Raw genomic sequence first — 14,700 nt, forward strand, 5'->3', positions numbered from 1 at the left:
CATACTTTTTTTTGGTACCAAGCCTTCAAAATCCAATGTGCGTTTTACACACACAGCACATCTCAATTTGGACTTGCCAGAATGTTTTATACCTTGCTTTCTTTTACTTGATATTTTTACTCAATTCCCTAATGCTGAACATTTATTTAAATGATGCAACAGATATGCATAGAATGAAGTCCTAAAGAGAAACTGCTGGAAGGAATGGACTTTATTTATCAAAATCTCCTTTTCCCTTTCCTGAATCTCATTTTCTCAATCTGAGTTATTGAAGAACAGGGACCAAGTCATTTACCTCTCCTCCCGTCTCCCAGAACCTTGAATAGGCCCAAGCCCAAGGTTGGTCTCTAACCCCCATATCCTACTTCTAGAGATTTCTCTTAAGAAGGTGATAAAAGTATACAGAGATGTATGTTCATAATAACAATGAAAAATGGAGAGCAAGCTGAGTGTCCTTCAATAGGGAACTAGACAAAAAAGTGGTTCCTCTATACTGTGCAATAGCTGAAGCATTTAAAGAGAACAGGTATTGGGAGGGTCGGGATGCCTGGCACCTGGCAAGCCCAATAATAATTGCTGATTATTGAATGATTACCTATTGGGCTCTTGGAAAATGATCTTTTGGAGAAAGGGTTCCTAGAGTAAAAGAATTTTGAAAGTCATTGATGTAGATATTTATTGACATGAGAAGATCTTTACAATACGGGCTAAAAAATATTATGCCAAGCGTGGTCCCATTAAAAATAATATGCACAGGGGACTTCCTGGTGGTCCAGTGGCTAAGACTCCATGCTCCCAGTGCAGGGGACCTGGGTTTGTGCCCTGGTCAGGGAACTAGATCCCACATGCCATAACTAAGAGGTCGCATGCCGCAGCTAAAGATTCCACATGCCACAACTAAAAGACCCCCGTGCCACAACTAAGACCGGCGCAGCCAAATAAATAAATAAATAAATTTTCTTTTTATTATAAAAAAAATGCACAGATAAGTATCCTAGAAGGGTATTCTCTGAGTGATGGAATTAATGGTGATTAAATGGTTTTATCCTAAAACTTTTCTGTATTTGAAAATATCTTCCAAAGAACATAATTTGGAATAATATTATAATAATAACATAATTATAATTTTTAGATTAATTAAAAGAACATGATCTCCATCTGGCAGTTCCTCAAACATTTAAACATAGAGTTACCATGTGACCCAGCAATTCCACTCGTAGGTATATACCCAAGAGAAATGTAAACATATGTCCTTGCAAATAAATATTTATAGCAGTTATTTATGATTGCCAAAAGGTAGAAACAACCCAAACGTCCACCAACTGACAAATGGATAAGCAAAATGTCATATATCTGTACAACAGAATATTATTCAGCCATAAAAAAAGAAAGAAGTACTGATAAATACTATGTCATGGATGAATCTTGAAATATGAAGCTAAGTGAAAGAAGCCAGTCATAAAAGACACATATGCTATTATTCCATTCATATGAAACGTTCAGAACAGGGAAATCTATAGACAGACAGTAAATTAGTGGCTGTTTAGGGCCAGCCAGGGAAGGGGCAGGGAGTGGATAGGGAGATGATAGCTAAAGGTTATGGGATTTCTTTATAAAGTGATGAAAATGTGCCATCTTTCCAATTCTCCACCTTAGGAAAGTCCACAGTCCACCTTCCCTTCTCTTGGCCTAGGCTGTCCAAAGCTGCCCATGAGGCCTATACCCATTCCACTTACGTCATCACTATCCTTTGTGCCTCTCAGCAAACTTTCCATTTTCCTTTTCACTTTATTATTATTTTAAAAACATTTTTGGCTGCACCACACAGCATGTGGGATCTTAGCTACCTGACCAGGGATCGAACCCACGCCCCTTGAAGTGGAAGTGCAGAGTCTTAACCACTGGACCACCAGGGAAGTTCTCCTTTTCATTTTAAAAAGCCTGTAGTACTTGCTATTGAAGAAAACTTGGAAAATTCAGCAAAGTAGAAAAAAAAAATCTCATCTATAGTCATTTCACCCAAACAACCATTGATTATAAGTCAGGTTGGGTGGGGAGGCAGGAGGACATACACGCACATGGATGAAACCTCCAAAACTGTAGACTTGGTTTCCTGAGGGTTTGTGGGAAGGAGTCCTCAGCCAGGTGGTCCTACATTTACTTCTGCACAGGGACCTTACACCCATTATGGGCCAAGCATTGATCTGGCTCCTAAAGGAAAAAAATCTCCCAAGTTTTCTTCTGGACCTTGTGATTGGAAGGATATTTTTTATGTCTTGGGGTGGGGGAAGGGGGAGAAGCTCTCTCTAAGTAAGACACAAAATCCAGAAGCAATAGAGGAAAAAACTGACAGACCTGTCTACTTAAAGATTAAAAACTTCTCATATCTGAGATTCCCTAGGCTAAGTAAAAGGACAGTGGCAGACTGGGAGAAAATATTTGCAATATATTTAAAGATTTTATGTCCAGAGCATATGAAGAGTTCCTAAAAGTCAACAAAAGAGAAACAAGGGCAAAAGATATGACTAGAAAATTCTCAGGCTTCAAATGGCCAATAAACATATGAAAAGAGAAATGCACACTGAAATAGCAGTGAGTTATACTTTCTTCCCTTGGCTTCCAGAACAGCATAGGAGCTTGAATTTCCTCCTACTGCTTCAGCTGCTCCTCCTGCATTTCTTGTTAGTTCTTTCTTGAGCCCTTAACCTTGGAGAACCCCGGCACTGTCTTTGGTGCTATTTTTTTTTTTTGGTGCTATTTTATTCTTCGTCTACACCCATTTTCTTGAAGCCTCATCCAGCCCCAGATCCTCAGCCTGTCCCTCTGGGTCACAGCCTTCCTCTCTGCCTACTCCTCAGGCTACTTTAAGATTTTTTTTAAAAAAACACTGCAATTCATTCATTGTTTAAAGAATTTGTCATGTTTATGTGTTTGGTGGAGGAAGAGGTTTCAGGGATTTGTATGTATGTATGCTTATGTACATACATGACATTATTTCTGTAGGTGCAAACACATTTATGGCTAAATGCATGGAACAGCACAGAAAGTGAGACACCGAGATGTTATCAGTGTTTATCTATGAATTGTGGGATCATCATCAACCAGATTTAAAACTATACTGTTGCTTATAAAAATAACCTAAATATGTAACAATAGGCCTCATCGATTAGTGTTCAACCATAATTGGAACAATATGCAACTATTAAAAAGTTTGTTGGTAGTACTTTATCAGTAAGGCGATATTTTCATCACTTGATGCCAGGTAAAACAGCAGGAGATGCCAATACACAGTCTATATCGTCTGATGCCAGTTTTATGCGATAAATTTTTAAAGAAAACTGCATGCGCCTAGAGAAAAGACTGGAAGTACATGTATCAAAATGTGACCTGCGCATCTCTCCAGGTGTTGGGGTGAAAGGTGCTTTTTAGTTTCCTTTACTTTTCAGTTTCCTCAAAAAACGTGGGTTATTTTTACCTTAATAAAATAAAAAAGACAAAACATAGTTGTTATTCTTTATAAGCAACAAATGGCTGCCCACCCGGCGCAGAGGCCGGGCACAGCGCCCCGGCCCGCACCGTTGCCGGCGGGTCACCAGACGCCCGAGCGCTGGCCGTTCAAGCAGGCCGAAGCGCCCCCGCGCGGTCGGTCCGGGGCGGGGAGGAGGGTGGGCACGGAGGGCTGGAGGCGGTGCCGGGCGTCCCCGCGCTTCCCGCGAGATCCCGCTCTACCCGCTCCGCCCTGCTCGCCGCGCTCCCAGCTCCCCGCGTCGCGGCACTTCCTGCCTTCCGCTCCCGCGCCTCCCGCTCTCGCCCGCGCCCGCCGCCTGCCGCCCGCCGCCCGGCGCCGCGCCCGCCGGCGCCCCCGAAGGTGCCCCCGGCCCGGCCGGGTCGCCGCCCCGCCCGCCGCCCCGCGAGCCGCTTTGTCTCGGGCGGGGCGAGCAGGAGAGGCCGCCAGGTGCCCCCCGCCGCGGGCCCGGGCCCCCCGCCCCGGGGCGGCGGCGGTGGCGCCGGGCCCCGGGGCGGGGGGCGCGCCGGGATGGGCCCCAAGCGGCGGCAGCTGACGTTCCGGGAGAAGTCGCGGATCATCCAGGAGGTGGAGGAGAACCCGGACCTGCGCAAGGGCGAGATCGCGCGGCGCTTCAACATCCCGCCGTCCACGCTGAGCACCATCCTGAAGAACAAGCGCGCCATCCTGGCGTCGGAGCGCAAGTACGGTGTAGCCTCCACCTGCCGCAAGACCAACAAGCTGTCTCCTTACGACAAGCTCGAGGGGCTGCTTATCGCCTGGTTCCAGCAGATCCGCGCCGCTGGCCTGCCGGTCAAGGGCATCATCCTCAAGGAGAAGGCTCTGCGTATAGCTGAGGAGCTGGGCATGGACGATTTCACTGCCTCCAACGGCTGGCTGGACCGCTTCCGCCGGCGCCACGGTGTGGTGTCCTGCAGCGGCGTGGCCCGCGCCCGGTCGCGCAGCGCTGCCCCCAGGCCCCCAGCGGCGCCCGCCAGCCCGCCCACGGTGCCCTCGGAGGGCAGCGGTGGGGGTACCACGGGCTGGCGCGCTCGGGAGGAGCAGCCGCCGTCGGTGGCCGAGGGCTACGCCTCCCAGGACGTGTTCAGTGCCACTGAGACCAGTCTGTGGTACGACTTCCTGCCCGACCAGGCCGCGGGGTTGTGTGGCAGTGATGGACGGGCACGCAAGGCCACCCAGCGCCTGAGTGTCCTGCTGTGCGCCAATGCAGATGGCAGTGAGAAGCTTCCCCCACTTGTAGCCGGCAAGTCCGCTAAGCCCCGTGCAGGCCAAGCCGGCCTGCCCTGCGACTACACCGCCAACTCTAAGGGTGGTGTCACCACCCAGGCCCTGGCCAAGTACTTGAAGGCCCTGGACACCCGCATGGCTGCAGAATCTCGGCGAGTCCTGCTGCTGGCTGGCCGCCTGGCAGCCCAGTCCCTGGATACCTCGGGCCTGAGGCATGTGCAGCTGGCCTACTTCCCGCCAGGCACCGTGCAGCCGCTGGAGCGTGGAGTGGTCCAACAGGTGAAGGGCCACTACCGCCAGGCTATGCTGCTCAAGGCCATGGCAGCACTAGAGGGTCAGGATCGCTCAGGCCTGCAGCTAGGCCTCATGGAGGCCCTGCACTTCGTTGCTGCAGCCTGGCAGGCTGTGGAACCTTCGGACATAGCCACCTGCTTTCGTGAGGCTGGCTTTGGGGGTGGCCCTAATGCTACCATCACTACTGCCCTCAAGAGCGAGGAGGAGGAAGAGGAGGAGGAGGAGGAAGAGGAGGAGGAAGAGGAAGAGGAAGAGGAGGGTGAAGGGGAGGAGGAGGAGGAAGATGGTGAGGAAGAGGAGGAAGGGGGGGAAGGAGAGGAGCTGGGGGAAGAAGAGGAGGTAGAAGAGGAGGGTGATGTTGATGACAGTGATGAAGAGGAAGAGGAGGAGGAGGAGAGCTCTTCTGAAGGCTTGGAGGCTGAGGACTGGGCCCAGGGAGTAGTGGAGGCTGGTGGCAGCTTCGGGGGTTATGGTGCCCAGGAGGAGGTCCAGTGCCCTACCCTCCACTTCCTGGAAGGTGAGGAGGACTCTGAGTCAGACAGTGAGGAAGAAGAGGAAGATGATGAGGAGGAGGACGAAGATGACGAAGATGATGATGAGGATGGTGATGAGGTGCCTGTACCCAGCTTTGGGGAGGCCATGGCTTACTTTGCTATGGTCAAGAGGTACCTCACCTCCTTCCCCATTGATGACCGTGTGCAAAGCCACATCCTCCACTTGGAACACGACTTGGTCCACGTGACCAGGAAGAACCATGCCAGGCAGGCAGGAGTTCGGGGTCTTGGACATCAAAGCTGAGCCACTGGGCCTAGCCATGCCTCCAACCCGGATGTGGCAGCACCAGCCCAGGGCAGAGGACTCTCTGGGCAGCTGTTGTGGATGGAGCCAGAGTGGGGAACCCCAGATCCTTTAGTGATGTTCTCCTGGTCTTGTGACAGGCCCAGTCACCGCGGTAGGGCCTGGGGCTGGTATCAGCCTCACTGCCTGCTTATTGCCTCTTTCTCAGAATCCTCTTTCCTCCCTATTTGCCCCTGGGCTTGGGGGACCAGGTGGGGAGGGTGGGGAGCTGTCCGGTGCTACCACACCGTGCCATCAGTGGACTAGGCCACAGTAGCAGCCAGGGATGGACCCTGGAAGCTCCTGGCCAGAGAGTGCCTCTCCCCTCTGCCATCCACACCAGGTCTTTGGTGGGGGGGACCCCAAAGCCATTCTGGGAAGGGCTCCAGAGAAAAGTCCAGCCTAGGACCCCACAAGGCTGGCAGCCCCGCATCCCTGCCCCGAGGCCGCCTTGAGAAGCACAGTCTAACCGCAGGCTCCTGGGCCTGCCTCTGCCTGCTTCCCCACTTCCCCAACCCCTTCCTCTGGCCCAGTCCATGTTACTTTGGCCCTTGCTTTTCTTTCCAGATTGGAGGTTCTCAAGAGGCCCTCCAGAGGAGTGGTAATGGGCACTTCCCTTGTGGGCAGCTGCAGGCCCCATGCCTCTCCTCCCTCTCTGGCAGGGCCCTATCCTGGGCAGGGGTCCTGGGGCTGGGCCCAGAGTCCAGCCATCCAGCTGCTCCTTTCCCAGTCTGAATTCAATAAATCTGTCCACCCCCCTTTTGTGGGAGTGGACATTTTAACAGCCAAGGGTGCATCCTTCATGGTCTGGGCTTGCGTCTGTCTTGGGGACACTTTCTTTCCCGGTTCCCTTTGGTCCTTGCTCTGGTGGGACAAATGTTGAGAGAGTGGCTACAGCCCAAGCCCTGACCAGGGTGAGGGGCAACATGTATATCTAAGTGTTGCCTAGGCTTGGGTGGGAGGGGTTTTCAATGCACCTGCCTGGGGGTGGGTTTGAGCAAGCTGGGCCTTGCACTGCTTTGGGGTTAAAACTTTTGGGTCAGTTGGCTGGGACAGGAGGGAGGGAACCAACAGTCCCTGGAGGGCCAAATTAAACTGTGGGCACCTCGGAACTAGGCTTATCAAGGACCATTAAAGAAGATCCCTGCAGGAGAGGGGTCAGAGGACAGAAAGAAAGGAGTGTTGGGGCAGCTCCTGTGGTCCAGGTTGGAGTTTATAGGGGCATACAGGGCATCTCTTGTATGGTGCCTTAAGAGGGAGTCCTCTAGGCCTTTCAGTGATTGGCATTTCCAATTCTGGTGGCTATCCTTGGGAACAGTGTCAGGATGGAGGTGAAATTGCTGGGGACACGTTGCACCCCCAAGAGGTTAGCCACTCCCTGTGTGGTACCCTCTGGACCCCCCCCCCGCCCCCATCCAAAGGTGAGGACAGGCCCTCTGCTGATCCTACCCAACCTTTCTCTTCAGGGCCAGCTCGCCCCTCCCGGGCCCTTTGTCACTGAGGCCCTCAGGCCCCAGTGGTTCTAGTGAGGGGAGGGCCTGAGCTTGAGCAGGCCAGCAGCTCTGGGCCCCAAACCGGTTTTCCCACCTCTACTGAGGCTGGCACATCACCCCTGTGGTTCCCTGCCCCCACCTCCTCACAGTTCCTCCTCTCTCCACCCTGGAATGTGGGGTGGGGTGGGGGGTGTTGCAGGCAGTTATCCAAGTCATCTTTTTAAACAAGAAGGTGGAATGACTTTCCCTTCCGTACCTCTGACTCTCAGGGATTCCCTTAAGACCTTGAAGGCTTCAGAACTAAGTGAAAGCAAAAAAGCAGTTGGGATTCCCAGCCCCCACCCTGGCCCCCATCCAGTCCCCATCTGAGCCCCGGAGGATGAGACAAGGAAGCCCAGCCTACCCCCTGGCCTGCTCTGGAGTAAATATGTGGGAGCAGTAGCCTTCTCCCCAGATGCCCCTGGCCAACCCAAGGCCCTCACCTCAAATACCAACAAGGCAAATACTTCCATTTGTCTCCTGCCAACAAGAACACCTCTTTTGCTGGAACTGAGATCATCTCATTAATGTTAACACCAACTGGCATTAATAGGGCTCTTGCTGTGTGCCAGGCTCTATGCTAAGTACTTTAGATGCTCACAAAGCCCCTGTGAAGTAGGTAAAACCATGAGAAACACAGAACAGAAAGGTTCAGTAATGTGCCCAAAGCCAAACCACTAGTATGTGGCAGAAGCAAGCTCTCTCCCCAGGCTGACTCTAGAAGTGCCCCTTTACTAAGGAATTCCTAACCCTAACCATATTCCTAAAGGAATTGCTTACTGACTCAGTTTCTTTTTAAAAAAAAAAGCTTTTTATTTATTTATTTTTGGCTGTGTTGGGTCTTCGTTTCTGTGCGAGGGCTTTCTCTAGTTGCAGAGAGCGGGGCCACTCTTCATCGCGATGTGCGGGCCTCTCACTGTCGCGGCCTCTCTTGTTGCGGAGTACAAGCTCCAGACGCGCAGGCTCAGTAGTTGTGGCTCACGGGCCTAGTTGCTCCGCGGCATGTGGGATCTTCCCAGACCAGGGCTCGAACCCGTGTCCCCTGCGTTGGCAGGCAGATTCTCAACCACTGCGCCACCAGGGAAGCCCCTGACTCAGTTTCTAACCCATGGAAGAATAGCTCTTGGAGATGAGGGATGTGGAAGTGTCTACAGGAGCTCTTGAAGCTCCTGTACCTATAACTAACCCCTGTTCCCCCAGTCCCCAAATACAGGGCTTTTGTAAATACCCTTCCCATTCTCTGTATTACTCCTTAGGGATGGTAGGTGAGAACCATCCCCATTTCATGAAGGAGGAAATAGGGTTCAGGACTATAAATGACCTGCCCAAGACACTGGCCTTGAGCTCTGGTGCTCTCCCTGGGAGTCTGGGTTACATATAAAATGCCTCACTGGGACACTACTTGGGGGGTGGGGGTCAGTGGTGTGGGGATGGCTCTGTGAGCACAGAGCTTTGAGGAGGGACCTAGCAAGGAGGCACTGTCACCCAGCCTACCACACAGTCCAGATGTGAAGCAGCTGGTGATTAACAATGGACCACCAGATAAAGCTGACAAACACTGGGATGCTGACTTCACTTGGGACTGATTGCTAAAGGACCCTGGAGGAGTTTCCTTGTCCTGAGGATACTGATGCAGGAGTTCTGGAGGCCTGGTTGGCTTTGGCAGTTCCTAGAGTGGGCCAATGTCTGGTGAGCAGTTGGCAGAGGTGATTTCTTGGGAGGTGGACAAGACAAACCGCCTTTTCAAAGCTGGGGCCTGAGAGGAGGTAGCTGGAGGGGGAAAACTACAACTCCCAGGAGCCCTTGCTCCCCCGGCGACTCGAGTATGGTTGCCATGGTTTCAGAAAACAATATGGCCGCTCCCAGCTGGAAAGTGAGTCTGGGTTAGAGAGGCAGAGGAGGATCTGGGTGGCAGCAGTGGCGATAGAGGAAGCTCTTGAGGGGTCGTGAGGTTGGGCCTGGACTCTGCACGGCTGGAACGGCCTGACCTTTCTGAGGGCGCCAATGGCGGGCAGCGTGGACGAGGAAGCGCTGCACCAACTGTACCTGTGGGTAGACAACATCCCTCTGTCCCGGCCCAAGCGAAATCTCTCCCGGGACTTCAGTGACGGAGGTGTGCGCTCCAGCGTGTGTGTGTGTGTGTGTGTGTGTGTGTGTGTGTGTGTGACAGACGTGTGAGCTCCAGCGTGTGTGTGTGTGTGTCCGCGTGCGCGTCTGGGTGTGTTCTGTATGTCCTTGTGTGTCTACGCGTTCTGTCCTGTATGTACGGGTGTACGGGGTGTGTGTGCATACATGTCTCTTGTGCTTGTGTGCTTGTGGCGGCGGAGGCGGGGGTGGGTTGGTGGGAGGGGTGTCTATCTCCTAGAACTTCAGTTGTAGAAGTGTGCATCTTGGGTATGTGGGCATGTGTGTGTCCATATTATGTATACATGTTCTATCCTTTATGCATGTGGCGTGTGTGTGTGTCTGAGTCTGTGACTCCCTCCTGGGACTTTAATGACTAAGATGCGTTCTGTGTATGTATTTGTACATTTCTGTGTGTGTGCATGCCTATTCTTCTATTCTATATATCTGTCTTGTGGGAGTCTGAGCATGTGTTTGGTCATATGTGTGTTGACATGTTCTGTCCTGTATGTATGAGTGTGGATGTTGTGTGCATATGTTTCTTTGTGATTGTGTAGGTGTGTGTCCAAGACTGTCTCCTGGGATTTTAATAATAGAAGTATGCACCTCTCTGTGTGTATATTGGTGACACTTTGTGCTTCTGTGTGTGTGTGTTGGTGACTGTCTCTTAGAACTCCAGTGATAGAAGTATGTGTCTGTGTATGTTTCTGCATCTGTGTCATTTTGTGTGTGTGTGTGTATTTATGTCAATTCCTAGAGTGAGGCCCCAGCCTCCTGAAGCGTTCTCTTTGAGACTCATAGAGGACTAGAGACCTTAGTTTTTATATGCCCTGAGTTAATGGCAAAGGAGTGCAGCTCCTTTGGGGTGTGCTGGAATTTTTGTCTCTGGCTGATCACTGATCTTGCTTTCTTACCTCACCTCCATATCATCCTTACCCCTTTCCACATCTTCACCTCTCCGCTTGGCCCCACCACTCTGAAAACCCTGATTCTCCCATCCCACCCATTCTTTCTCCCTCCCCCTTCTTCCTTACCCATCTCTACAACTTCCATGTCTGCTCCCACCCCCTCTCCCTCAGTCCTGGTCGCAGAAGTCATCAAGTTTTACTTCCCCAAGATGGTGGAGATGCACAATTATGTTCCTGCTAACTCTCTCCAGCAGAAGCTGAGCAACTGGGGTCACCTGAACAGGTAGCAGAATACCTGGGCACACTAGTGGGATCTCCAGCCCCTACACTGGGATCCCAGGAAGGTCTGCCCAGCCCCTCCACCTCCTGTGGTCTCCACAGTCCAGGCTGGTGGCTGGCTGGGAAGGGACAATGCAGACAGAATCTGTCTGGTAACAAAATCAAGCGACTCTTCTTTTGGGGAGGTGACAAGGACCCTCGAGACATATAAACACTGGGCTCAGGTTGGGTGCCCTTCCATTCCCCCAAGGCTGTGCACTGAAGGGCTGCAACTGCTGCACCCCTTTCCATCCCCCAACCCTTCACTCCATCCCCCCCAGGAGCCAGTCCACCATCCCTGTGTCTGCCCCCCAGGAAGGTGCTGAACAAATTGAGCTTCTCTGTACCAGATGACGTGATGCGCAAGATTGCACAGTGTACCCCAGGCGTGGTGGAGCTGGTGCTCATTCCACTGAGGCAGTGCCTGGAGGAGCAGCAGAGGTGCAGGAAGCAGGGCACCAGCTCCTTACAGGTGCCACCCCATTCAAGTTTCTTGCACTGCTCTGGGGGAGTTTCCCAGGCAGCAGAACGCTCTGCCTCAGCAATAAGTGTGGGAGAAGGGTGCCTGGCTAAAGGGAGCCTGGCGGGCGGGCGGGGGGAGGTGCTCTTTGCGGGTGGGCAGCCTGAGCTCACAGCAGACCCTGGGGGTTCTTTCAGGAGCTGGCTCCCCAGGATGGCACTGACTACATAGATGTGGGTAAAGTGGCCTTTACTAGATGTGGGTAAAGTGGCCTTTACTTTTCTTCCCTCCCAGGAGGAGCTTTCCTCCCGTCCTTCCTTCCTGTGGGGGAAGGGGTGCGGGTGTGGGGAGGTGGAAGACAGGAAAACAGGGCTCCATCAGGATTACTCCTACACTTGCCTTGTCTCAGGTTTCTCCCAGAAGGCCCGAGGGAAAGGTGCTCCAGACCCCCAGGGAGGGGGGCAGCTCAGGTAAGGAAACTGGGAGCTCCTGACCTCACCAACCCTGGTAATCTCCCTATGCACATGGCTAGGAGGTGAGGGTGAGGTTTGCACCTGGAAAGGTAGGGAAGTCAGGGATGGGTGGGGGAGGGTGGGGGGGAGAGAAGGCCTGGTCGAGGGACACTGGAAGGGTGAGGGTGGGGCCCAAGATCCAAGCCTGGGCTAAGCTGCTTCTCACCCCAGGGTGGGCCGGCTGCCTGTGCCCCGGCCTCTGGGGTATAGCCAGGCGCTGCAGGGCGACCGAAGCTTCGTCCTCCAGATTGCTGAAAAGGAGCAGGAGCTGTTGACCTTGCAGGAGACTGTGCAGGTGAGGGCGCACTGGGAAGGCGCTGGGGGATTGGGGCCTGGAAACACAGGGGCGGGGGCAGCAGGCTGCAGGCTTGACCTCTATGGGGCTCCTCCCAGGTCCTGCAGATGAAGGTGAGACGCTTGGAGCACCTGCTCCAGCTCAAGAACGTGCGCATCGAAGACCTCTCCCGGCGGCTCCAGCAGGCGGAGCGTAAGCAGCGGTGAGCCAGCGGCTCCAATGAGCCTCCTGGGACAAGAGCGCCTCCCCTCTCTTGGGGTGTGAGTTAGCATGGGGGGCAGCGGGACAGGAACCCTCCAAGCTGAGCCCCGTGACTGAGCCCCCTCCTTCCACTCCATCCGGGTCAGGAGAATGGACTGCTTTCCAGAACCTAGAAGCCACATGCAGAGACCTGGCATGCACCTCAAAGCAGTGCCTGACACCAGAGGGGGTTCTGCCTTGGTGCTCCCTGTGCTGGGCCTTGGGGGGTGGTTCCCCAGCTCGGTCCGCACCCCTAGAACCCGGTCCCCGCCCAGCTCTGATGACAGCAGCGTCTCCATCCAGGCTAGTCCTCTGTGCCCTGGGCCAAAGGGGAAGCTGCCCCAGACACCTGAGGGGCTTCCTCGCCCCTCCTGGGCACTCACCTGGGACCCAGCTGGAGGCTGGAAAGTGCAACAGCTGAAGGGGTGAGGAGTGAGCTCAGCCAGGAGTGGGGAAGACATGGGCTGTGCTTGTTCCAATTGCCCTCCCCTCACAGGGGTTATGTTAAGAATGTCTGGGCTGCCCCCATTAAAGGTATGCTCTCCTTCCTGTGCCTGCCTTCTGTTCTCTGAGGGGGATTTCCTGTCCCCCTTGTGCTACACCCCACCCCTTAAGTGAAAGAGCCTTGTGGGCCCAGAGTGGGTCTCAACTCGTGGTAGCTGGGCCCTGAAGTGGCCACTGCTTGGTAGGTTGATGATACCACCAGGGGTTAGGTCTTGTGCACTAGGACAGCCTGACTTCTAACTCTGGCTTTAGACTGACCCCCAAACCTATACTCACAGTGTCCTCCAACCCTGTCCAAACCCAACCACAAACCCAGGCTTCAGATTCTCACCAAATGTAGCCACATAGTCACCCTCAACCCTGCTTATGGACTCACCCCTAAACCTGTCCTCTGTATGACTCCCAACCCTGCCCACAGACTGACCCCAAGTTCTGTGGACCAAGGCCAAGCTTGACTCTCAACCCTGACCAAGATACCATGGCCTTTGGTGCCATCAGCCTTTGGTGCCAGGCTGGAATCGAGTCCATGTTGTTAGATCTTCTGATATTTCAAAAGAGGAACAAGAAGAAGCAGAGGAGGAGGAAGAGGAAGAATAATTTTTTAAAGCCCCATGTGGACTAAACAAAATACATCTATAGCTTACTCTGGGTGCACTGTCTGCCACTTTTAGAGCTTGAGGAATAGAATAGACGTGTGAATACAACTGTGGGGGAGGCATACCGGGGCACATGGAATGGTGGGTTGGGTAATAAGAAAGCATCTGGCAAGAGTGGATGGGCTGGGATCAGAATGTAGAAATCTCCCAATGACCATGCTGGAGGACAGCATCTCAAACTTCAGAGTGTGAACTTATCACCCAAAATGATGCTAAAAAGTCTGAGGCTCTTCTGGAGACAGTCCCAGAGCACAGACCGTTTTGGAACAGGGGAGGATTCAATAGTAACAATAGCTCATGAAGATTAATTTGCCGACAGTGTGTTCACCAGAGACCCGAAGATATGTTAGGGGCCACAGGGATCCAGCGGAGGGTAGGAGCCTTGGGGGCTCCCCAAAGGCAGTGACCCCGCTCTTTCTGAAAGGAAGCTGGCCTTAAGCTGCCCATACCATCTCTCTCCTAGTTATGTTGGAAGAAGGGACCGTTCCCCGCGGGTACTTTAGGGACCCTGTTCCAGCCAGCGAAATCGGGAGGGGGTGTTGTTCAAGGACCTGCAGGCGCAGCAGCGGCTAGAACCCTTAAAGATCCGAGGGCTACATTTCTGCTCCCAGACTCTGTGCAGGCGCCCACATCCCACCCCGGGGCGCTGAACTAGGCACATCCCCCTGCCATTGCGACCGCCTCCGTGGAGATCGAGAGCAGAGGCTGCGGTCCCCGGCGGCTCCTGCACAAGTTCTCCCACCCCCCCACCCCGCGAGCCTTCTTTGTTCTGATTCTTATCCGGGCCGGCAGGGCACCCAGGACGCGTCTCAGTTCCTCACGGGAGCGCTTCCTCCGAGGCAGGGGGATGGGACGGAAGGGGAAGATGCCGAAACCCGGCGATCGCAGAGCGGGAAGAATGGAGGGTTCCTCCGCTCCTGGACAGGACCTAGCGATGCCCGTATCGACTGCCAATGCGAGCTTGGAAGCCTCGGAAGGCGACTTTCAGGTGCCTCACCTAGCTCTGAGCCCCACCCTACGGCCGCTCAAGGGACAGAGCCCAGGGGACGCCCCTTCCAGGTTGGGCGGAGACAGGAGGAGCAAAGCCCCAGGCTGAAAGTAGACACGCGTAGGGCCTATTAAGGGCGCTTCTACCTTCTCTCGCTTCTACGGTATCCTGCCGCCTGGCCACGGAGAGCGCCCTGGCTGACTTCATCGCGAGAACTTGCGGGTCCCCGGGGCGTGGGCTCGCACGGCGCAGCCGCAGGGGCTCCTGCAGGTGACGCAG

The 14,700-nt window shown here is 53.7% G+C and overlaps 2 protein-coding genes and 1 long non-coding RNA gene across 6 annotated transcripts; 2 read left to right on the top strand and 1 right to left on the bottom strand.

Moving 5' to 3' along the window:
• The first annotated feature begins 3,869 nt into the window (after positions 1-3,869).
• CENPB (centromere protein B) lies at positions 3,870-6,673 on the top strand. The gene has a single exon (XM_067707591.1). The coding sequence runs from the start codon at positions 4,037-4,039 to the stop codon at positions 5,843-5,845; it is 1,809 nt and encodes a 602-aa protein (XP_067563692.1). The 5' UTR covers positions 3,870-4,036; the 3' UTR covers positions 5,846-6,673.
• Positions 6,674-9,324: 2,651 nt separating this feature from the next.
• LOC137207585 (uncharacterized) lies at positions 9,325-14,692 on the bottom strand. Its single transcript, XR_010935165.1, has 3 exons — positions 14,568-14,692; positions 11,905-12,134; positions 9,325-9,462 (listed from the first exon to the last, which is right to left on the bottom strand). It is a non-coding gene; the product is annotated as an uncharacterized lncRNA (long non-coding RNA).
• On the top strand, positions 9,395-12,820 carry SPEF1 (sperm flagellar 1). 4 transcript variants are annotated; one of them, XM_067707593.1, is made up of 8 exons: positions 9,395-9,529; positions 10,620-10,731; positions 11,082-11,238; positions 11,424-11,463; positions 11,636-11,696; positions 11,910-12,033; positions 12,132-12,235; positions 12,381-12,820. In XM_067707593.1, exons 1-8 carry the CDS (start codon positions 9,421-9,423, stop codon positions 12,700-12,702), a joined length of 1,029 nt encoding a protein of 342 aa, XP_067563694.1. In that variant the 5' UTR covers positions 9,395-9,420; the 3' UTR covers positions 12,703-12,820. The 4 variants fall into 4 exon arrangements, with proteins under 4 accessions (XP_067563694.1, XP_067563696.1, XP_067563695.1 ...); XM_067707595.1 differs by lacking the exon at positions 12,381-12,820 and having other exon boundaries at positions 12,132-12,280; XM_067707594.1 differs by lacking the exon at positions 9,395-9,529 and having other exon boundaries at positions 9,760-10,731; positions 11,048-11,238.
• Positions 14,693-14,700: the final 8 nt, after the last annotated feature.

This window comes from Pseudorca crassidens, chromosome 15 (genome assembly GCF_039906515.1).
Source record: "Pseudorca crassidens isolate mPseCra1 chromosome 15, mPseCra1.hap1, whole genome shotgun sequence".
NCBI classification, from domain to species: domain Eukaryota; kingdom Metazoa; phylum Chordata; class Mammalia; order Artiodactyla; family Delphinidae; genus Pseudorca; species Pseudorca crassidens.

Bases quoted from the DNA above. Each gene is read 5' to 3' on its own strand.
- CENPB (XM_067707591.1), top strand. From the start codon at position 4,037: ATGGGCCCCAAGCGGCGGCAGCTGACGTTCCGGGAGAAGTCGCGGATC.
- SPEF1 (XM_067707592.1), top strand. From the start codon at position 10,379: ATGGCAAAGGAGTGCAGCTCCTTTGGGGTGTGCTGGAATTTTTGTCTC. The intron at 11,239-11,423 runs GTGCCACCCCAT...GGGTTCTTTCAG, and splicing joins AGGGCACCAGCTCCTTACAG to GAGCTGGCTCCCCAGGATGG. The intron at 11,697-11,909 runs GTAAGGAAACTG...TTCTCACCCCAG, and splicing joins CAGGGAGGGGGGCAGCTCAG to GGTGGGCCGGCTGCCTGTGC.